Here is a 22,237-nt window from a genome sequence, read left to right as displayed (position 1 = left end):
TCAGTTTGCTTTTTTCCAATAGTAAGTTTCTTTTCAAGCATGCCCTTAATACATTTCCACTGTTTAGTCATTAAGTTACGGTGATGAATTGGTACCCCGAGATAGCTAAACGGGGGTTGACCAATCTCAGTTGCTTATAGTTATTCTCTTCTTCTTTAGTGCATCCAAAGCAGAAAAAGAACATTGCTATGGAAAATAATTTTAAGCCATGACAATTGCTCAAAAAGCCACAACACTGATTTCATATTTATCGCCTTATCCATATCATGCTCCATGAAAATGATAATGCCATCAACATATTATAAAATGGAGACCCCCCGTCCACTAGATGTGGGATCAACCCTCCTACCTGAGTGTTCTCCTTGGCTCTACAAATGAGGACCGCCAACATATCTGTGACAATATTGAAAAGCATTGGAGACAAAGAATCTCCCTACCGCAACCCGGTCCGAGTCTTAAAATAGTGCCCTATATCATCATTGACCATAACTCCCACGCTATCTTCATGAACAAAAATCATATAGAAAGCTCGAATTAAACAACATTAAATAACCAGATTGTTCTATTAAATTGAAGAATCATAATATAAACATCGATGAGGACGGTGGTAAATAAGTAAGAACACCGGTATAACACGACATCACTAGGCGCATTGTGTGTGTTTGTGTCACGCGTTCCATGGGATGTCATCTTTTGTGCTGTTATCACGATACGATGGGTATCGCGCCACATAACATGTGGCGTAGAGCCGGTTGCGCGGTAAGATCGTGCTCCACATGCACGCACGATATTTTACATGGCAAGCAAATTTCTCTGTCAATATGAACAATATTTATCTCAACCAAATAACACAATGGGATCTCGAAACATGAGCAAAATTTTTCGCCACCCTCAACCAAACAACACAGCAGGCCATGAGAGATCGGTAGGCCACCAGTAGAAATTCTCTGCTCCATTCTCTACTGCTCTCAATCCGATCAAATCAAGCTCATCAGACCGACAACAAAACTCAAAAGGGCACAACAAATAGAGGAGGAAAATGAAACGAGAGGAAGTGAGAGTGAGTGAGTGATAGAGGCAGGAGGGGGCAGAGTCAAGAGGAACAACTACAACAACATCGAGACCGAGAGACGGAACGGAGAACGGCACCACCAACACAGACACAGCCCGACCAAACACAGCAGCCAGCAAGCCTCAAACCTCGCATCACCACCTCCATCCCCGTGGCAGCAGCAGCAAGCCACCAGCCGCCGCCGCCGCCGCAGCAGCAGCAGCACCAGCAGCAGCGTGCCTCTCTAACCTTCCTGCCGCCGCGAGAGGAGCTCGTCCCAGCGGCAGCACGTCTCAGCAGCGGCGCCGGGAGACCAGCTGGAGATCGGTTTCTGCAGCACCTGCCTCCTCTCCTCCTCCGCGCCAGGGGGAGCGCGCGCGTGCGCCAGCCAAGGTGAGAGCTCGCTGTCCCCGGCTCAATCCCCCCAGTCTCGATCCGCGCCCACGCGCGCCCGCGACCGGCAATGGCGGAGCGCGTCGCCTGCCGCCCAATGGCGCCTCCTGCCTCGCTGGAGAGGCTCCTGGTTGGTGATTTGGGCGTATGGAAGTTCGAATTCGGGGGCAAAAACCCTAGTTTCAGGTCGGAATTCTGGTGGTCCGTGTTGGATCAAAGGCCAAGCTGGGGATTTAGTTTGAGTGGCGCACTGTCGCGGCGGTGCACGTTTGGTCGCCCGGTGGACTTTCGGCGTGGCTTCTCTGCTTGCTGGATATTTCCTTGCTTTGTGCGTGGAGATGAGCTTGGAAGTTTGAATTTAGTGCGAAACCCTAGCTTTCTTTACCAATTGGATTGAGGTCGCGGATTGGATGGGAGGAGCTCGATTCCATCCGAGCTGCAGAAATAGCTTGAATCGTGTTTGGTCACTCAGTCGATGCCCTGTGATGTGGCTTCTGACTTGTTGGAGTTTGAATTGATTATACTTAAGGTCTTCAGCGCAAACCCCCCATTTTACTCATTTCTAGGAATTAGGAGAAACTGTGTTGGAATCGAAGGAGCTTGTGATATCTCTGGTTTGAAGATATTCCTTTTCGGTTTTGTAGGCATAAGCTCAATGTTGCTCAGGCGATAGGCGATCCTGGTTTGAATTCCAGGATTATTATTTAAATTTCTGGGTCGGAATTTGAGTGTAAGGTTAACTCTACAAGCGCAGTGTGCAGAAATGCAGCGTGATTAGATCAGGGGAACTTGTGTTTGTGTTATTCTATTTTAGGTCTTGTTTGGAATAATTTATCCTTTTTTTTGCTGACCTGCATACCATTTCAGTATAACCAGTAACACAATTCTGTTTCTCTATATATGTTATTTAACAGTCTTGAGCTCATGATGCATAAACAAATGTCTCTTGTCCTGTATTTGCATAAATCGTAGTTTTTTTTGTTCAAAGTTCATCACTACTCCCTTCGTTCCAAATTACTTGTCGTGGTTTTAGTTCAAAATTTTGAACTAAAACCACGACGAGTAATTTGGAACGGAGGGAGTACATACTTTGTCTGTTTCAAGAAGTTTTCTTGGTGATGTTTTACCTGAATCCAGAATGTAACAAGTTCATTTTGCTGCTATATTAGATCACTTTTGTGATTTTAAGTGCATTCACAAATTTATATCACAAGGAGTTTATCGCTAGTGTGTGTGTGTGTGTGTGCGCGAGAGAGAGAGAGAGAGAGAGAGAGAGAGAGAGAGAGAGAGAGAGAGAGAGAGAGAGAGAGAGAGAGCGGGGGTGGTGGGGTGGGGAGGGGAAGGGGCTGCTAGTTAAAGTTCTACACTGATTCACTATTCTTGGAGAATCCCATGGTCCATTGACATTTTTATTTCGTGCTCTTCTTGTTACTTTACACTCATACTTGTTATACTCCTAACTCAGATACTTGTTCTTTGCAGTAATTTTTGGTGAGTGGGCTGCACACGCAGATAAGCAGGACCGGAGGAAGAGTACAATATTCTCTGGATATCCAGTTGTAGATAAATACCTTCTGGTTCAATTGTATTTACATGGAATCTCTTTCCTGAGAGATGCCAACATCTAAGCCACCATCGGTGCCACCGGCACCAAGCCTGCAACCATTACCATCATCTGCAGTACGACAGAACAGTCGTATTGACCTTCGTGAGATCAAGTCCAAGATTGTTAAGACGATTGGGCCAGAACGAGCAAAGAAGTACTTTCAACATCTGGAGAGATTCTTATCATCAAAATTGAGCAAGAATGAGTTTGATAAGCTGTGTCTTGTGGCACTTGGCCGGGAGAACCTCCCATTGCACAACCACCTCATCCGTTCTATTCTTTTCAATGCCTCTGCAGCGAGTGGCCCACCAGCAATTAATGCATCTAAGATGGCTGAAGATGTCACCAATTCAGAACATACAATGGTTCCGCATGTCTGGAATGGTGACACTTTGAGCAAGCATGTCAACGACAAACACTCATTGAGCAGAAGTGTGAACACATTAACACAGCATTCATCACTGACTCATGGTGAGACTATCAATAGGGAGAATGGTGCTCCAAATTTGATTGGTTTGAAGAGATATACACAGCTTCGGCAAAGTGAGCATGTGGAGCCATTTACCAAGCGATCATGTATGGGGAAGGCACCATTGAATTTTCATGGCTCTCTACATAGCAATGGACCTTCTGCTATAAATGCTAGAGAATCCTTGGGAGAAGAAATTACACAACATGCTCAAGTTCCGGTGCAAGCTCCAATTGGGATTCAGTTTGGCTCTGCTAATTTTTGCCAGGCTAAAAAACCTTCAGCCATTGCTTCTGTCAGTTCAGACAATAGCTCTATTTGTTGTTATGACCTTGGTGAACTATGTGATACTTTGTCACTTAGAAAGAAAATGGAAAAAACAGCACAAATGGAAGGCTTGGAAGGGGTCTCAGTAGAGTGTGCTGATCTGTTGAATAATGGAGTTGATGTTTTCTTGAAGCAATTGATTGGATCTTGTGTTGAGCTTGTTGGAGCAAGGTCTCAACATGGTAAACTAAGCCATGCGGCACTGAAGCAGCAGTTGGGCCGTAAGATAGTAAATGGTGTATCACTGCAAAATCATACCCATGTGCAGGGTGGCATTATACCTCCAGGGTCTAAGTCAATCTCAATGCAAGACTTAAAGGCAGTGTCAGAGCTAAACCCTCGTCTGCTTGGGGTCAACGCATCAGGGCTACTTGAAAAGATCAATTCACATGACTAATTGGATGGAGCAAGTTGGGTTTTTCACATTGCAAGATTGTACCAACTTGATGGTGTCTCTTGCTTCATGGCCTTTGTATTCAGGTCATAACTTACCGAGGGTGGTGAAACCTGGAGAAGGCAGGCAGACTTTCTAGTTTGTACAGTATGCTGATAATGCTGTATCTAATATCCTGCGCAAATTTTGAAATAAGCAAAGTTCTGATTATCTTCTAGAAGGCTAGAGGCTGTATAATAGACCCATCCGTTGTCTGCATCCAAGCACCAGTAAAGAGGCATAAGAGCTTAACAGAACTATGGTGCAGGGCTTCAAATGAATTGATGAGCCATGACTCTGTAAGTGTTCTGCACCAGCATGTGCTTTTCACTTGTTACATTTTTAGCATGGATAGAACAGTATCTGATCATTTATTTGCAGCCAGTTTTGTTTCAGTATTGTTAGGAATAGAAACTATCTATCAAGAATATCCAGAAAACAGTTATAATGTTCTTGTCTGATGAAATTCCTTCTACATCAGAACTTTTTTTTTTTACATCAGAACTGGAGGGAACCATGTTAAGGAACAAATTGGCAGATGTTTATTAATGCACAGACGTTGTAAGATAAAACAGCGGGAACACCATTTTGTTAGCTACCCTTATGTCTTGGTTGTCAGCCCTGCTTTTGTTAGATCTTTATTCATTTTCTGTTCGATAGAGTTTATTTAGTTTCGAGGGCTTAATACTGCAGTTATGCTGGTGTGGTTCTGCAATTGGTACTTGGCTGTTTTCCTTGGATGAAGTTGTAACCTGTGCTTAACTGGCCATTTGTCAAGAACAGGAGGTATTCACTTTTAAAGTGGATAGGTGTATAAGATATCAATAAGTAGTCATTAAAACACAATTAAAAAAACTACGTAAAACTTTGTATGAGCTCTCTTTTAGCAACCAAATTAAATTGAAAACTAATCAAACCATTGTAGTAGCGGGAAGGTAGAACTTACCAAATTGGTAATTAATTAATGTTAAAAGCTGGCATGTATGTATGCATATGAACTTTACTAAATGTGTACCAAATGCTTGTGTATGCATCAGGTGTTCCCTGTTGGCTAAAGATTTAAAGTCAAAATTGTGAATCTTAATATATTATTTAGCTTCTTACTTCATTAATATTCAGCCAATAGACGATCTACAAAGTTACAGTATCTGCACCATCTTCTGATGGAAGTTGCAGTCACTGCAAGGTTTCATTGATGCTTAGGCCCTGCCTGGGAGTCGCTATTCAGGCTAGGAATTCGGAATTGGTATTTGATCTCGTCCAATGCAGCTGTTTGCATGATCGTGGAATTGCGAACTGGAAAGCATCCCAAATACTGCTTGGTATTTGCAACACTTCCGCACCCAACCCCGCGTTTCCGAGGTCGTAAGCACCGTATTCACTGAAAATCACCCGTCCTTGCTTTCCCCTCCACCTTTCCGTCTCGTTATTCTCGCCACCAGGACCTCCGCCTTGCTTGTCCTCCCTGTTGCCTTGCTCTCAGGACACCACCCGCCACTGCTGGAGTTCCCTGTCGACAATCGCCGCTGGTTCCCTGCCCCCTGCTTCCACCTGTTTCTTGCCGACTGCCGTTACTGGTTCCATGCCCCCGTCTCCACCGGTTTCCCCATATCTTCCCCTCGAACGGTGCGACCTCTATGGCGGGATCGATCTTGCACGGCAATTCCCAGCGTGGGAGCCAGTGGCTGGTGTCGGAGCAAGGCACTACATGCCTCGATGTGTAGGAGCTTGTGTGGCAGCTCAAGCTGCACCTGGACATCACGTACTGAACCTCTGTCGCCACCTTGTGGCGTGTTTCCCTGTCGGGCCGCTCTTCAGCACACCCAGCCCTCTATGCTCTAACACTTCGGTCATCTTCTCCTCCTACATTGACAACCACCTGTGGGTGTGGTTTCTTCTCTCAAATTCTAGGATTCCAAAAAAGGCTAGCATTGAAACCCCAAACCAACACCAATTCAGTCAGTATTGGAATTTGAGGCCCAATTCAATTCGTCCTGCCCAATATCACATCAAGACGGACCCTTAGGTTTCTTACTGCTGCCTGATGAAGTTCTAAATATGTTATGGACATTTTTTTTGTTTATCTGTTCAACCATTTCTATGGTTCGTTCCTGTTCTCATGGGATGCGTTTAATAAACGGAAATGTTTATTCTCCAAATCTTGTTGTCCATGCATGAAAACCCTTGCCCTCCAGTATTGTTGTGATATGCATTTATTTTGGTATAAAATTGTTCTTCTCATAATTGGTTGGACTCTAATAAAAGGCAACAAAAGCAAACATTTACCCAAATGATAACGCCCACACGTGTGGCATGTTTGCACATCGCCCACACGCCTTGATCCATGTTGATTCTGTTTTGCATGAATCCTAAAGAAATCTGTTAGAATCTGAGTGCCACGTGGGCATCATCGTGTGTGTGGGCGTTGGAGAGTTCGCCCACACGCCCCGCAGCACGCGGTTTGCCAGCTGCGCTGTGTGGGCGAACTAGTTTCTGCCCACACAGCCACCACCTAGTCCACGCGCGTGTGGGCGAACTGCTTTTCGCCCACACGACACTCGTACGTTGTTGGATGGCAACTGCAGTTGCGCGTACGTGGCAACTAGGTAAACACACATGGCAACTATGATTCGTTGCTAGACGGCAACTGCAGTTGCGCGTACGTGGCAACCAGATAAACACATATGACAACCGTGATTAACCATACATTGGCAACTATGGGTAGACCACACGTGGCAACTATTGTTTGACCATATGTGGCAAGTAGTTAATCACACACGGCAACTATGGTTTGACCATATGTGGCAAGGACCCTTAGCTCTGATCAAGCTGTTCCTTACCCAGGTTGTGTAACGGCCTCTATGCGGCCTCACGACGGGTGCGGGAGAAGAGATAGATGAGAGACTTCGATATTTTCCGGGGAAGGGGAGCCTTGGTGCAGCGGTAAAGCTGTTGCCTTGGATTCAAGTCCTGGAAACAGCCTCTTGCAGAAATGTAGGGAAAGGCTGCATACTATAGACCCAAAGTGGTCGGACCCTTCCCTGGACCCTGCGCAAGCGGGAGCTACGTGCACGGGGCTGCCCTTTGACAGTTATAACAATGCTTCCTCTTATACAGAGGTGCTAGAGCGAAAAATGCGCAAAGTGCTTAAAAGGAAGTATGAACAATAACACCTAAACAAATTGAATTGTCTTTTATGAAACTAATTACCATAAGATCTAAATTTCTGCATCTGCCATATACTCTGTGCTGCTGTCATATTTTGTTTTAAGCACTTTGCACCTTACATAGGTAATTGGGCAGCTTATTCTGTAATCTCGGTTTGAAAGGAAAACCGGGTGAAAGCCGAGATTACAACACACCCTCATGGCCATCATAGAACATGGAAGCCTATTGCAGGGCACCCTAGGTCGACCTGACCACTAGCAAGGTCTCGACACAAACAACTACACAACTCAACTGTCGGCACCGACCAACATTGTCATTGGCATCACCCATCACTCCCAATCTGATGACTTCAAGTTCACCTCAGATAAGCACCAACTTACTGAACATAGCAGGTCACACCAGAGCAACAATGGCCCCAGCAAACAGTCGACCGATGCGTTGAGGACAAAGGCAGTTCTTATTTTGTCCATGAGCTCGCAAGAAACAGTTGCAAGTGCACTGACCTAATCCAGCACATCAACCAGAGTGCCGCCCTTGAAACCACCCTTCGGGAGTCATTGTTGCCGCCATGCCTCTCGGCACGCAGCTCTGACTTGTGGTGGCTAACAAGAAGAGACATCCAATTGGCACACTGGACCGTTGACATCGAGAGGACAAGTCGTGAACCAACTCTGTTCCCAACCATCGCCATTGCCACACAAATCACAATGCAGCCAAGTAGCAAGCCACCATCCATGGGCCTCTCCATCTCGCGTCAAGTCCAAAGGGCCAAGGAGGGAAACAACGTAGTGTGTCACCATCATCCGATTCCTGTGAGCAAACAGCTTGAGTAAATCATCATGATAACGCCTTCATGAAGATAGTCGCTGTTGCCAACTCCAGCCATGGGCCGGAGGCAAAGGTTTCGCCTGGCATTGGCCCGGAACTAGTGAGCACCAAATCCTTCACCAGCCACAGCCACCCCCACGCATTACAAGATGCCAGCCTGCATGAGGCCTGCTCGGATCCAATGGCACAGAACCCACACTGGACGTTTGGATGCCTCTGGAGCAGGTCATAGCAGATCACCACCCTCACGCTGTCAAGCGTAAACCGCCGCCTGTGAGCTGCTAGGGGATGGCCTGCTTGCCTCCTTTTTTTTTCCGACAATGGGTGGATTTTATTGACTTGAAAGGGAGCATGAAGGGGATATAAACACAACAAGCGCACACCCGGCATCTGCATGACTAGGATGCACACATCCAACACCAATTCGCCCACACAAAGAATAACATTGGCAAAGAGCAAAGTCATACAAGAGTGAAGCTATGCCTAAGCGGAGGAAGAAGAAGAACCCCAAAGTGATCAAAACAACGCTCGACGAACTACAACAATGGGCATCTACACCAACCGTCTCTTGACATCTGAACGACAATGATAAATATTCTCCTGCAGCAATGCCTCTAGGAAGGGAACGGCGCTCAAGCGCCGCCATCGCCGGATCCAACCATCGAAGGTCAGATCCTGAGTTTTCACCCTGAAGATCAAGTCTGAGCAAATCCGAGCAAATGCCTCCAACAAGGTAACGATGCAAAAACACTGCCATTGCCAGGTATAACCAACTAGGGCCAGACCTAGGGTTTTCACCCTGGAGCTTGAGATCGGGTGAGGCACACCAAATCAAAGTCATCATGTCTGTAGCCACCACTTTTCGTGATCCCAGCAGATACATGCGTAACACTGCCTTGACATGAGATGTCACGCAAGTGAAGACTTAGACCATGACTGCACAAGTTGACAATCGAGCTGTAACAAGAGCCATTCGCCACCAAAGGCACCAAACGACGAAGGTCACCGTCGCACATGTGACAAAGTGATGATGGAGGAAGGTCACCGACACTGCCAAAATTCCAATTCTCGTGACACTCCAGCAGTCCCACTCTGTCTCCATGCTCCGCCGTGCATTATGGGTTGGCAAAACACATTTGTCATTGCTGCCGGATCTGAAGGTCCAAGACCCTCCAGGCCGTTGTGACGACTGCCTAGCAGTGCAGGACCATGGCGCCATCCGTGCGCCCGAGTAGTGTACCACATTGTTGGGACGCAAAAAGCAGGCGCTGCCGCCCACGTACCTGCAAATGTGTGTGATTGCAGCCACCAATGCCTCGCCACCAGAGACCGCCAAGCTGGCCGGAAACACCGACGCCACCGCTGCACAGCCATACCCTCTGCTTCAAGTCGTCGCCCATAGATCACATCTCGCCGCCAAAGGCTACCAGAGCGGAGACCTCCCTGTTGGCGCCTTCATCGACTAGTGTCGTAGCTTAGCCCGGCCACCGGTCTATAGCAGTGACGAGGAGAAGGGAGGACGGGAAGGGCGGAGGCAAGTGGCTATTAGGATTCGACCAGCTGAAGCGACATTCAAGGACGAGGAGGTTGGGAAAAAGAGGGCTGGCTTTGCTAGGCGCGCCTGTGCTGAAGCGACGTGGGGAGGTCTTTACTCTTTTTTCCAGCTAGGCAGCTTATAGTTAGCAACTGAAATTATGGCAGGTTTCTCTTCCCACAGTGAAACATCAAGTCTTTGTTCCTTGCCACCATGATCTTCATCATTCTCTTATATTCCTAGTTCAATGAGGATGGCTTCATAGCTTAGGCTTTGGCAAAAGGATAATCAGCATTGGAAGCCACGGTAAGCGACTCTGATGCTAAATGTAATGCGCCCCAGTACGTTTCAGGGCAAACATCGCCGAGAGAACTGTGGGGCGAGGATGGCTGTTTTAGTGTAGGGATGATACTATAAATGAAGATAAATATTTACATTGTTTCTTTCTGGAAATCACAGCAATTGCTTCTTTACATAGAAATGTTTGAACATAAAATGATTGGAACTGCATAAAAGCAAATATGGAAGATAGTAACTAATCAAAATGGAGTTTCTGAAAATAATTGTCCTAAAATCTGAGTTAATGCTGCTGCCAAATGCTCTGATTTACTGCTGTCGTGCCTGGGCACCCAGCTATTCAGAATTTTTATCTTTACCTACTCCTGTCCCTACTATCAGGTTTAGGTTTTGCATTTTATTGTTTTTTGTTCGCCGAGGTTAAATACTTTCTTAATAGTTAGTGAATTTTATTATAAGTAGTGTGCTGTTTCTGTTCGAAGTATCCTGAGGCTGGCGTGTGCATTTACAATATTTATTCTAGAGTTGCAGTCCAGTCCTTTTTCCTTTTTATTAGTTTTGCAGGATGATTCCCATGATTCCTATCTAGTTTAGTGGTTTGGGGCTACTTGAAAGCAATGGCTGCTAATTTCTCATCTTATATTGAATGTTGAAGTTGCAAAAGTCAGGATAACATTACCGTTTTGTGCACTTGGTCCTGCATTGTGATGGAAACGAGTGCTAGTGTTAGTATTTGCAACTTTATAAGCAGTGTAATTGTGACTAATTATTTCTTGAGATTGATGTAATTAACTGGGTAAGCTACCGTTGAAAGATGGATTCTTTGAATGAATACCTTTTCCCTGTTCCATGTGATGTATAAGGGTATATTTCGGAGTCTTTTGTGTCTGAATTGGTAAAGAAGTCTGCTTGTGAAGCCTAATATGTTTGCTAACATTTTTTGAAGCCTCCAGGAACCCATGCTGATGGCACCAAATCTGTAAATGGGCCAACATCCAGGATCTGCCAAAGTCGTGTTTTATTGTCTGCGGCGAATGTATCTGGCAGAGGATGCAAAGACGGCACAGAGCAGAATTCGGTCGCTATTTCCATGGAGCTTGCTGCCTATTGGAAAGAAGTGGAAGGGCCTCTTATCCCCATGGTACAGATGATGGGTTTTTGGTCTCTATTTACCTCCTGACCTGACAGTTGCTAGAAAATTGCAATCCCAGTTGTACGTCCCATGGAGCTTTCACATACAGAAGAGATGCAGTAAGAAGCCCCCCGCCCAACGATCAATACTGATACTGACTGCTGTGCAGGCGTCCTCAGAGCTGTACAATCATTGTAATATGTGTAGCATTACTCTAGCGAAATCATCGGTGCAAAAATGTGTGCCATCAGTCATGACCATGTGCAACACAAGTGTGAAAATTTCACAAATCTAACATGTGTGGCATCAGCAGTGACCATGGCTCTCAAACGGCTCTCAGTACTCTGCGTGTGGTAGGAAATGTGATCGGACGTAGTGTTTCACGATCACGAGGAGGTTGGGCGGAAGATCAAGTTTCCCCAGGTTATGTTTGGTTCCGTAGCCCTGAACCTATATGCTTGGGCCTCACCCCTGCAATCAACTTTTGCTTGGATGGATAGATGTCGTAGAGTGTCAATTATTGAGACTCCAGCTGGATAATGTTGGACTGCCCCACCAGTTAGGATGCTGATGCATCTAGATGGAATGGCTGAAAATGACTCTTGTCGTTCTCTCGCTATCATACAGAACCGCGGACGGCCATTGCCTACAGCCAAATTGACCTGCTCTCTGGTCCTTTCTTTTGAATGAGGCCAAAATACCCCCTCCCCTTCTTTTGAATGCCGTTTGTGCATTCAAACATTTTTGTTATAGCATCATGTATTCGACATTTGGTGACGCATTGGGAAAAATGAGCTCGTTTGCACACTAGAGAAGAGAAGAGAAGGCGTGATTCATCATGTACATATGCAATACCTTTCAGAGTATGAGCACCAATGCTAGGATTTCCCAGCCAACCAACAAGCACCAAGGTTTCATTCAAATCTCCGCACCAACAACAGCAACAAGCAGCGCATCAACAATGAACGCGGCCATGATCAGTCCGAAACAAAAAAAATCAACACATGGAATACAAACGGACCAAGGAAACCATTGTATAAACACTGACACTCGAGGAACCATGATCACATCATATTCAATGCAGGATGCACCCAGGATTGGTCGATCAGCAGAACTGGGCCGAGGATGAGCAACTACTCCTTGAAGGACATGGCCGTCTCGAAGGCCCCTACCAAGGCCTTCACCCTGCTCTGCCTCTCCTCCAGGAGCTTGCTTTTCGTCTCCTCGATCACGTCGTTGCTTTTGGGATCATCCTTCCTCCATGACTGAGCAGCTTCAGTCCTGCTGCTTGCCTTCGTCATAGCCTCTTCTGTCTCTGCCGCTCGATCCAATTCATCAGCAACCTTTGCAATGTCGTTTCCGCCGGCATCAGCATCCTCTTTCTCTGGCTGCTCCTTGATTTCCTCCTCATTCTTGCCCTGTTGCTGAGTGTGCGGCCCCTGCTGATCGCGTCGAGGTGAAGCAGAAGCGGAAGCAGCCATGTCGATGGGTTTCAGGTCCACAGGGTCAGGAAGCTGCTCCTGCAACTGATCTTCGATGGACGGAGTGGTCAGGCTCTCGGATTCCTCAAACCGCATCGATGGCTCGTTATCTTTCTCCTTCCTGGTTGTAGTGCATGGCTCCGCTGCCCTCTGAGGAGCACCCCTTGGCCTTGAGCTTGCGTTAGCACCACCATTTGCCGCTGCTTCTCTTTTCTTTGCCGCCGTGCCTGGCGCGCGCGCCGAGGACGCGGGCAGAGGCTTCCCACCTCTCAAAGGCCCCGGCGATGGTGCCCTCTGGATGCTCGGCTTTGGGGGCGCCACCCCTTTGCCAGGGGCGGGCCTTGGCGAAAGCTTATTCTTCAGCAAGGTAGAAGGCGAGTTGGAGGCTGGCACTGTGTTGGCCATGTCCTTGAAGGAACTGCTCAGCGGTCCAGCGAGCGCATGAGGCCGCTGTGAGTTGGCGGTGACTTTGTCGGATTTCGCTCTAGCCAGAGCCGGCTTTGAGGCTGGCTTGCTGCCATGAATGGATGAGCCTGAGCCGGACATTGTTCGTGAAGAGATGGACCGGCCAGCGTGTGACAATGAGGGACGGCACATGTCCGGGGAGGCGGAAGGAGCCGCCGCAGCGGCAGCCGAAGGACCGAGCTTGCGATCTGGGGAGCTCGGCACTGACCTCGCCCGGCGCGCGCCGTAGCCGGAGGAGGAGGTCTCGCTGCTGGAGGGCTTGAGGTTGGGGGCCATCCTGGTGGCCCTGTCCCTGCTGGGATAGAGAGGCCCCTTCTTGGATGTCGCCATTGGTATATCCCTAGATCAGCTCAGCTGCGCTGCACAAGAGGCGGCACCGGTGAGTTGGGCTTGCAGCTGCCAATTGCATAAATAAACTAAGTAAAAAACTTGCCCCATTATTGTACGAACACGATGAAGCTGAGAAAATAAGAAAATGCGTCAAGAATCCAATCGTGTTGTTCTTGGTGTGACATCTAATCGCCGGCTCCAGCAAAAAGAGCAAGGGGATAAAAGAGACGACAAAAATAAGCTTATCGCCACGAATTCTCGGGTTAAAGTATTTGATTGATGGCGCGGGCTCCAACAACCCGTGATTCTTTCCTTTCCTGGTTTCTTTTCTAGGCTCCATACCAACATTTCAATCAGCCCTAAAAATACATGAAAAACATTGCCATTTACTAGTACTAATCTAGAACCCCCGTCCGTACGGTACCAGCTACCGATGGAACCGAGAAATGGCTGCCGTTAATGCCAATAATTATCATGAGCATAACGTCGCCAGCAAATGCAAGGAAGCTATCAAACAAGAAATTTGTATGATAAGATACATACATACACAAAATAAAAGTCTGCAGGATTTAACAATTTCTTCCTCTTTTCACATCATGTGTCAGTACGGTTACAATTATTCCCTGCGGCATGCAAAGGAAGAACCGAAGAATGCCTGTCTGTCTAGAAACCCGCTCACCCACCCATCTTCATCAGAGTCACGGACAGCAACGACCAACGGAAGAACAAACAAGGAACCGGCCGCCATTACTGACAGGAAGTAGGAAGCAACCACTAGCAGCATGTAGGAGAAGGAGAAGGATAAGCGAGGGTGGCCTCATACATACCTGGAGGAGGTGGAGGTGACCGTCCGGAGGAGGCGGTGGGTCGATCTGGGGATCCTCCGGCTGGGCGATGGGGGAGCTATTGTGGCCCAGATGCGGGGGCGAGGGCGAGGAGGAAGGAGGGGAGGGGAGGAAAGTTAACACCATGGCCGGCCCACATTTTATGCCGCGATTTGGACGGTAGCTGTGCGGGTGGGAGAGAAAGCAGCACGGAAGGAAGGACCCCCCCCCCCCCCCCCCCCCCCCCCCCACGCACAGCCGCGTAGGCACCCGAGGAACACAACGGAACGGCTCATCTTGGGCTTTGCCCTGGACCTGGAGGGCGCCTCACAGTGGAAACCCTCTTGCATTAACCGATTTTCCTTCTTTCTTTTTTATAACAATGACGATCTGGTCTTCTTTTTTAGAAAGATCGTCATACAATAAATTGCACTGGATTAGGAAGCTGAGGCCATGGCCAACGCGCTCAGGCCAACTCTACCACGCGATCCCAAACGGACATCCGTTTTGCCCGGATTCTTTTTGTTTGGGTAAGGTAATGGGGTCGTGTTCGGGCCGTTTCTAGGATGTGATGGTCGTGCGTCCAACGCGCGGGCGCATCCCGGTGACATCCTGTCTATGTATTTTTTTTCTTTGCACGCCCTTAATTTTTTTTTTATCATTCATTTTTGATACATAGGAATACATCATCAAATTTTGACTAGAAAAACAAGACCAAAGAAAACAAGAACCACAAGAATACATTTTAGAAGATATCCAACTTCCATAACTGCTCCTATAAGTTGGATTAGTGTCTTCTCGATGCATTCATTGTTGATCTGCGGAGGAGCCTCGATCTTGCGTGCTTCTTTCTTCTTCGAGTCTAAAGAAGTAGAGGTTGTTTCCTCGCATCTAGTCTCATGTCTAGCCTCTAATCTAGCAACAAGTGCACTTGTCTCATCTACAGCCTCTATGCTAGCTAAAAGTGCACGAACATCTACTAAATTGCGCTCTATCAATATATCGATGTACTCTTCTTCTCAATACCAAAAGTTGCATCCATTCTACACAATAAAATTTGAAGTTAGCACAACTAGTCAAATCTAGAGCACAAACCGAAGCTAAAAAGAGCACATACCCCATCGTTTAAGCACTTGATGAACACCCATCCGGGATGTTCCGGCGTTGTAGACAAGCGGCGCATGACCTTCTTTGGGCAGTGGTCGCACTTAATGAGTGGTAACGGTGCGCCGAGGAGCTTTTGGGCTAGCACCGAGCCCGGCCGACCGCCATTCGTGTATCTGCCGGCGGATCACCGATGGTGTAGATCCAAGCGGCTAGAGGAGGAGCCACTACCTGCATGTGGCCTTGTGGCTATCGGTGTCGAAACCGGCGGATCTTGGATAGGGGTCCTGAACTGTGCGTCTAAGGCTGATGGTAACAGGAGGTGGGGGACACAATGTTACCCAGGTTCGGGCCCTCTCGATGGAGGTAATACCCTACTTACTGCTTGATTAATCTTGATGATATGAGTATTACAAGAGTTGATCTACCACGAGATCGTAGAGGCTAAACCCTAGAAGCTAGCCTATGATTCTGATTGCTGTTGTCCTACGGACTAAACCCTCTGGTTTATATAGACACCGGAGGGGGCTAGGGTTACACAGAGTCGGTTACAGAGAAGGAGATCTACATATCTGAATCGCCAAGCTTGCCTTCCAGGCAAAGGAGAGTCCCAGCCGGACACGGGACGAAGCCTTCAATCTTGTACCTTCATAGTCCAACAGTCCGGCCAAAGTATATAGTCCGGCTGTCCAAGGACCCCTTAATCCAGGACTCCCTCAGTAGCCCCTGAACCAGGCTTCAATGACGATGAGTCCGGCGCGCAGATTGTCTTCGGCATTGCAAGGCGGGTTCCTTCTCCGAATACTCCATAGAAGATTTTGAACACAAGGATCGTGTCCGGCTCTGCAAACAAATCCCGCATACCACCGTAGAGAGTACAATATTCCACAAATCTAATCCGCCGACAACTTTTCCTAACGCGACCCCACGCCACAATCCGGTCTTTATTCGAACCATTCTCCCTAACCAGCTACTGCGCATGTCGCGAGGCGGTTTTATGGGCATGTCTTATCGAAGCAGAGATCGTGTCCCCCTATCTCAGGATTCTCATAAATACGGGTATGGGTAATCCAACCGCGTCTTTAGCGCGACGCTTGGGGAATAAGCGAGTTTACCGGGCAAGTGGGGAGGCGCTGGATCCCTGCCGCCTTTATAAGGAGATAAGGAACCCCCTTTTCACCCACGCCTTCTTCTTCTGCTTTATCCATTCCCCTCCGCTAGAGCCCCAACGCCCAAGCGTTCATCCTCTCCGGCCACAAAGGCCTTCCGAAAATGTCTGGATCCGGAGCAAGAGGCAAATGGATAGCCTCTACCGTCCGGTAGAAGGATATCAAAAAGCTTCGGGAGGCCGGGTACCTGGCCCAGAAAATCAGCCACCGTCTCCCGACGGCAGGACAGATCGTCCCTACTCCGGAACCCCACGAGAGGGTTGTTTTCCTCCCTCATTTTGTCCGCGGGCTGGGGTTTCCCCTCCACCCATTCGTTCGCGGCATCATGTATTACTATGGGATCGATTTTCATGATCTATCCCCCAATTCCTTCCTCAACATCTCGACGTTCATCGCCGTGTGCGAGGCCTTTCTCCGCATCTCGCCACACTCCGGCTTATGGCTGAAGATCTTTAATGTGAAGCCCAAGGTAGTGGGCGGTGAGCACGCCGAGTGCGGAGGCGCCATGGTGAGCAAGATGCCCAACGTCACATGGCCAACAGGTACTTTCAATGATTCCGTTAAAGGGTGGCAGCAGCAGTGGTTTTACATCATTGAGCCGCGTGGCACGAAATGGGCCGCTGCTCCTGAATTCCGATCCGAAGCCCCCTTGCGGCTTACGTCCTGGCCCAAGAAGGGCCTGGATTGGTCTTCGTCCGACGAGCTTTCGACACTCCAGACGCGCGTCAAGAATATGGAACACAAGAATATCAAACTTGTCAATGTAGTCCAGGTGATGTTAGTTCGCCGGATCCTTCCTTGTCAACACCGGGCTTGCAATTTATGGGAATTCGACCCGGCCAAGCATCAGACCCTGTGAGAGCTCTTTGGCTCCTCACACAAAGATATCTGGAAGGTGCTTTTTAAGTCCGGCAAATCATGGCCGGACTCAGCCGAGGACCGCGGGTACCACCTGTCCCGCCCCGCAAGTTCGGTAAGCCATTATAAGTTTTATTCGCATAACCCAAGGGAAATGCTTAATGTGTTTTCCACAACTCTCCTAGGGCTGGACGAAGAAGGCGGGGCGGATCTACTGTCCGGCCCCGCTACCTGAAGAACCGGCCGGCCCGCTTCTAACGAAGATGCTGGTCCCGGCGCCCTACAAGGCGCCGAAGAAGAAGGCCGAGAGAGGGGCCAAGAAGACCAGGGGCGGCCTCCGTCATCGTGGCGCCTCGGACACGATATCCGAAGACTCCAATGCCCGTTCTTCCTCCGAAGAGGACGAGGAGGAGGAGGAAGACGAATCCCCGGCGGGGGGAAGAAAGAAAAGGACAACCTCCACATCGTTGGAGGCCGAGTTGCCTAAGAAGGGAAAAACTCCTCTTCCAGAGGAGTCCACCACCGCTGATAGCAGCCCGGAGTGGGATCCCAGGGCTCAGCCCCTGGTGAACTCGTGAGTATATAAAATCCGAACACGTTCATGCGTCCAGACTCATCATGGCACAATATTTTAATCTGGGCCATACTTTTTGCAGTCCGGCGAGGTCCCGCGCGGAGCAATCCTCGTCGGAGGATTTGCTAGACTCGGATACTATGGAGAGCGGGACACCCCCGAAGGCCCTTTCCTCCAAACATGTGAATGACACCGAGGCTTTGTCCCAGGAGGACCCATGCCAAGGAGGGGGGGGATTGCCAAGGTGGCGCCAGGAGGTTAAACTTCAGGGGCCGGACACATGGGAGAGAAGGCTCCCATGGCGTCGTCGATGGGAGCCATCTTGAATTCGGCCCCCAGCCGGACGCAATTCCAGAGACCAATATGGTTCCACAGTCAGGCAGGCGGCCTCCCTCGGCTAGAGGGGGTGTACCTGTTCCACCGGCAACCTCTATCCAACCAAAGGTGCTGGATACTTTATTGGCGGCGCTTCCATCGTTGATGAACACCGTGCCCTTATGGGTGCGGTGATTGAGAAGATTCAGTCTGCGGAGAGTGGACTGAATGAAGCCTGTATTAGCCTTATAAGAGGCTTTGAGGTATGTTTTATGAGGTTTCGAAGAGTGTCACAGTATAGATGGTAGCCCCTGATACACTGTTCGGTGAGAGAAAGAACCGGTCAGAGGATCAAATCTATGTTCGCAGGAGACTCACTTGATGACATTTACCTCTCTTCTTTTATAAACAGGCGTCTGTAGCGACTGCCGCCTCTCATACTACGGAGGTCTCTGGACTAAATCAAAGTCTGGAGTGGGCCACAAAAGAATTGGGCCAGTTGAAAAGGCAGTTGGAGGATAAACAAGGTATGCACAAACCATGCTCACGTTCAGTGCGAACGAATTTAAAATATGTTTTATGATCTGCGCCAGGGGCGATGACCGAAGTCGAGGCTCTTAAGAAGGCTGCTGCCGAGGCCGAGAGAAAGGCAGCCGCAGAGCGGGTTCTTCATGAGAAGCACGAGGCCAGGGTTATTGAAGCTGAGCAAGAGCTTCAAGAGGTCGTGAGAAGATGCGAGGCCTTGGAGCAGAGTCTAACGGAGAAAGAATCCGAACTTACCAAGGCTCATCAGGCCGCATGCGATGCCCAGGGGGAAACCCAAGGTGCCTTGTAGGAGATCCAAGAGGCGAGGGAGATCGCGGCGGGTAAGGCTTGTTCCATGTATGGCAAGTGTTTGGGGAGAAAATCATGTTTCTAATCTTGAGTTCGGATTTCTCCAGGGGTATTTGCGGAGCTGCCACACAACATATCTGATGTCGCACAATTCTATCGAGCCGAAGAAAGGAACACTGCGGATAAGCTCTTCTGGTCACAGTATCTGGCAGCGAATTGCCTAGTGCCTTTTGCCAATCAACTGAAACAGCTGATCGAACTGCATAAGGCGGCGGAGCTAGCCATGAAGGATTTGATTATCCGGCTATGGCCCGCTGAGCCGATTCCAAGCAGCTACTTCGGGCTCGTGAAGCGGCTTGCGAGTGCCTGCCCTCGACTTGACGTCGTCAAGCAGTCAGTCTGTATAGAGGGTGCGCGAATGGCCTTCGCCCGCGCAAAGGTGCACTGGGGGAAGATGGATGCTGAAGAGATGGTGACCGAGGGACCGACGGAGGGAAAGGAGCACCGCAAGCCTGAGTTATATTATGAAAGTGTCCTAAAAGGATCCTGCCTTGCGGCAAAGCAATGCACCAAGGACATTATATTTCCATGAATACAATCATGTTGTCCTTTGTAATGTTGAACAAGGTCATTTCTATTATTTATTGCCTGTTATATGAAAGTTTATCCTCCTGTGCGGCCGTTTTATATATTAATCCTGAGAGTTGGCCAGTCGTCGGCTTCTGCCCCCATGTAGGAAGTACGGGGGTGTTCGGGATAAACCTGATCACTCTTTATCCCAGTTTTGGGTCCTTCGAAGGAGGTGTTCAGCACAACGAACCAGGCAATCGGACTATAGGGCTTTATCACTCTCACTTAGCCATAGGAGCTTTAGAAAAGGAAGGTAGGCGCAGCCCCTGGTGTTCGGAAGACCGCACGAGGGGCTCTATAAGCACCTGATCGGAAGAAAAGCCGATCCATCGCATGCTGCATTGGTTATGGCATTATGCGGGAGGAATCCTTAAAGATTTTACAACCTCTTGAACAGCTGACCAGCTCTCGCCGTATCATGACAGTCAGTTTTCGGCTTTCTCTACTGAGGTGCTCGTCCGGAAGAACCGGGACACAATCGCAGTAGTTCTCCCTGTGCCGCCTTAGCCGATATAGTGGAACATAAGGCAGCAAAACATGGGAGCCGGGCAAACCCAACATTTGACCCAAGACATGATTCGGAGCTGATGCATATAATGCTATAAGTTCGGGGTGCCGAACTACCATGAAGGTGTTCGGACTTTATTGCCGTATTATGGGTAAAACGAAGCCCCCTGTCATATTTAAAGCATATCGCGGTGTACAGATGCCATTTGACAAAAGAATTTCAATAAGAGATAACGGCAGATAAGCGTCATATAAATCCACATGTTGTATTTGAATAATACATCGGCATGTATGAGTACATGTAAAGTAATAAAAAGAGAAAGTGACTGCGGAACATACTGAGACCACGCGGGAAGAAGCTGTGTGCGGATCCGGAGTGCAGTCGGATGGTCATCGAGGGGAATATCTAAGGGTTCCCTTGCGCGTTCGAGCTGTTTCCATATCGCCGGTCCTTGCCTGGGCAAAAATGAATCTATAAAGAAAATGCAAGATGTGTTTGTGTGCCGCAGAGCGGTTGAGCCGCAGTATGTGGCCTGTCCTGGCTTTCGCCGGAGTGTTTAATTGAGCTCTGGACGAGCCGGGCTAACCTGCCGCGAAGTAGTTCAGAGTCCTTTGGCGGTGTCCGGGAGCTTGGCCATCGGCTCGAGGTCCGATTGAAGGGTGCCACTCATTGCTTCTGCTGTTAAAGCAACGGTATACTTTTTGGTACCGAGGGGGAGTTCGGCCTTGCCATTAACCGTGATGACGCCGTGCGGACCGGGCATCTTGAGCTTACGGTAGGCATAATGTGGCACCGCATTGAATCAAACGAACGCGGTTCGTCCGAGCAGTGCCTGATAATCACTGCGAAAGGGGACGATGTCGAAGATTAACTCTTCGGCACGGTAATTGCCTGGTGATCCGAAGACTACCTCAAGGGCGATGGAGCCTGTACAGCTGGCCTCCACACCTGGTATAATACCTTTAAAGGTGGCTTTAGTGGGCTTGATCATTGAATGATCGATGCCCATCTTGCGCACTGTGTCCTGGTAAAGCAGGTTTAGACTGCTGCCTCCGTCCATAAAGACTCATGTGAGGTGGAACCCGTCAATTATTGGGTCGAGGACTAGTGCGGCTGAATTGCCCTGATTGGTATTAACCGGACGATCCGTGCGGTTGAAGGTGATCGGCCCTAGTTTATATTGTGGGGCGACTAGTTCCGTTAAGTCAACATCCCTAAGGCTGCGCATCCGGTCCGGGTTGGGAGTGTGGGTGGCATTTACCATGTTCACCGTTTGGATTCGCGGGGGAAATTTCTTTTGCCCTCCTGTATTCGATGATCTGGGCTCCTCGTCGCCATCATCGCTTTGAGACCCCTTCTCCTTGTTTTCGGCACCTGGCCTGTCGGCTTGTTTGAAGACCTAGCATTCTCTGTTGGTATGATTGGCTGATGTTCCTGGGGTGCCATGAATTTGGCATGGACGGTCGAGTATGCGGTCCAGACTGGATGGGCTCGAATTGTCATTTTTGAATGGCCTTTTCCGCTGACCGGACTTAGAGCCACTAAATCCGGCATTGACTGCCGTATCTTCAGCGTTACCACCGTTTTTGCGACGCTTGTGTTTGTTGCGTCGGGGTTTGCCGTTTCTATCTCTGGCCTCTGATGTGCCAGGATTGCTTGCTGTGTTGTTGCTACGGGGCAACCAGCTATCCCCCCCCCCCCCCGCGCAAAAGCGGGTCATGAGTGTCGTGAGGGCTGCCATAGATTTTGGCTTCTCTTGGCCAAGATGTCAGGCAAGCCACTTGTCACAGATGTTATGTTTAAAGGCCGCTAGGGCTTCGGCATCCGGACAATTGACAATTTGGTTCTTTTTAGTTAGGAACCAAGTCCAGAATTTCCTGGCTGACTCTCCGGGCTGTTGGGCTATG

General features: G+C 48.8%; 2 protein-coding genes across 6 annotated transcripts; one reads left to right on the top strand and one right to left on the bottom strand.

Annotated features, from left to right (window-relative positions):
- Window positions 1-895: 895 nt before the first annotated feature.
- Window positions 896-11,550, top strand: LOC125530871 (uncharacterized). Of its 3 annotated transcripts, none has more exons than XR_015616663.1 (3): window positions 896-1,444; window positions 2,927-4,578; window positions 11,060-11,550. XR_015616663.1 is itself a non-coding variant. In XM_087544036.1 (2 exons), exon 2 carries the CDS (start codon window positions 3,059-3,061, stop codon window positions 4,241-4,243), a length of 1,185 nt encoding a protein of 394 aa, XP_087400162.1. In that variant the 5' UTR covers window positions 896-1,444; window positions 2,927-3,058; the 3' UTR covers window positions 4,244-4,873. The 3 variants fall into 3 exon arrangements, 1 of the variants encoding a protein (XP_087400162.1); XR_015616662.1 differs by having other exon boundaries at window positions 11,053-11,550; XM_087544036.1 differs by lacking the exon at window positions 11,060-11,550 and having other exon boundaries at window positions 2,927-4,873.
- Window positions 11,551-12,122: 572 nt separating this feature from the next.
- LOC125530872 (uncharacterized) lies at window positions 12,123-14,573 on the bottom strand. Of its 3 annotated transcripts, none has more exons than XM_048695291.2 (2): window positions 14,342-14,573; window positions 12,123-13,580 (listed from the first exon to the last, which is right to left on the bottom strand). In XM_048695291.2, exon 2 carries the CDS (start codon window positions 13,512-13,514, stop codon window positions 12,372-12,374), a length of 1,143 nt encoding a protein of 380 aa, XP_048551248.2. In that variant the 5' UTR covers window positions 13,515-13,580; window positions 14,342-14,573; the 3' UTR covers window positions 12,123-12,371. The 3 variants fall into 3 exon arrangements, with proteins under 3 accessions (XP_048551248.2, XP_048551247.2, XP_048551250.2); XM_048695290.2 differs by having other exon boundaries at window positions 12,123-13,543; XM_048695293.2 differs by having other exon boundaries at window positions 12,123-13,538.
- Between the last annotated feature and the right edge of the window lie 7,664 nt (window positions 14,574-22,237).

The sequence above is a fragment of the Triticum urartu genome, chromosome 2A (assembly GCF_056163025.1).
Source record: "Triticum urartu cultivar PI428250 chromosome 2A, HENAU_Tu73, whole genome shotgun sequence".
Lineage (NCBI taxonomy): Eukaryota > Viridiplantae > Streptophyta > Magnoliopsida > Poales > Poaceae > Triticum > Triticum urartu.
The sequence above is the reverse complement of the archived record's forward strand: the minus strand, read 5'-3'. Positions and strand labels throughout refer to the sequence as shown.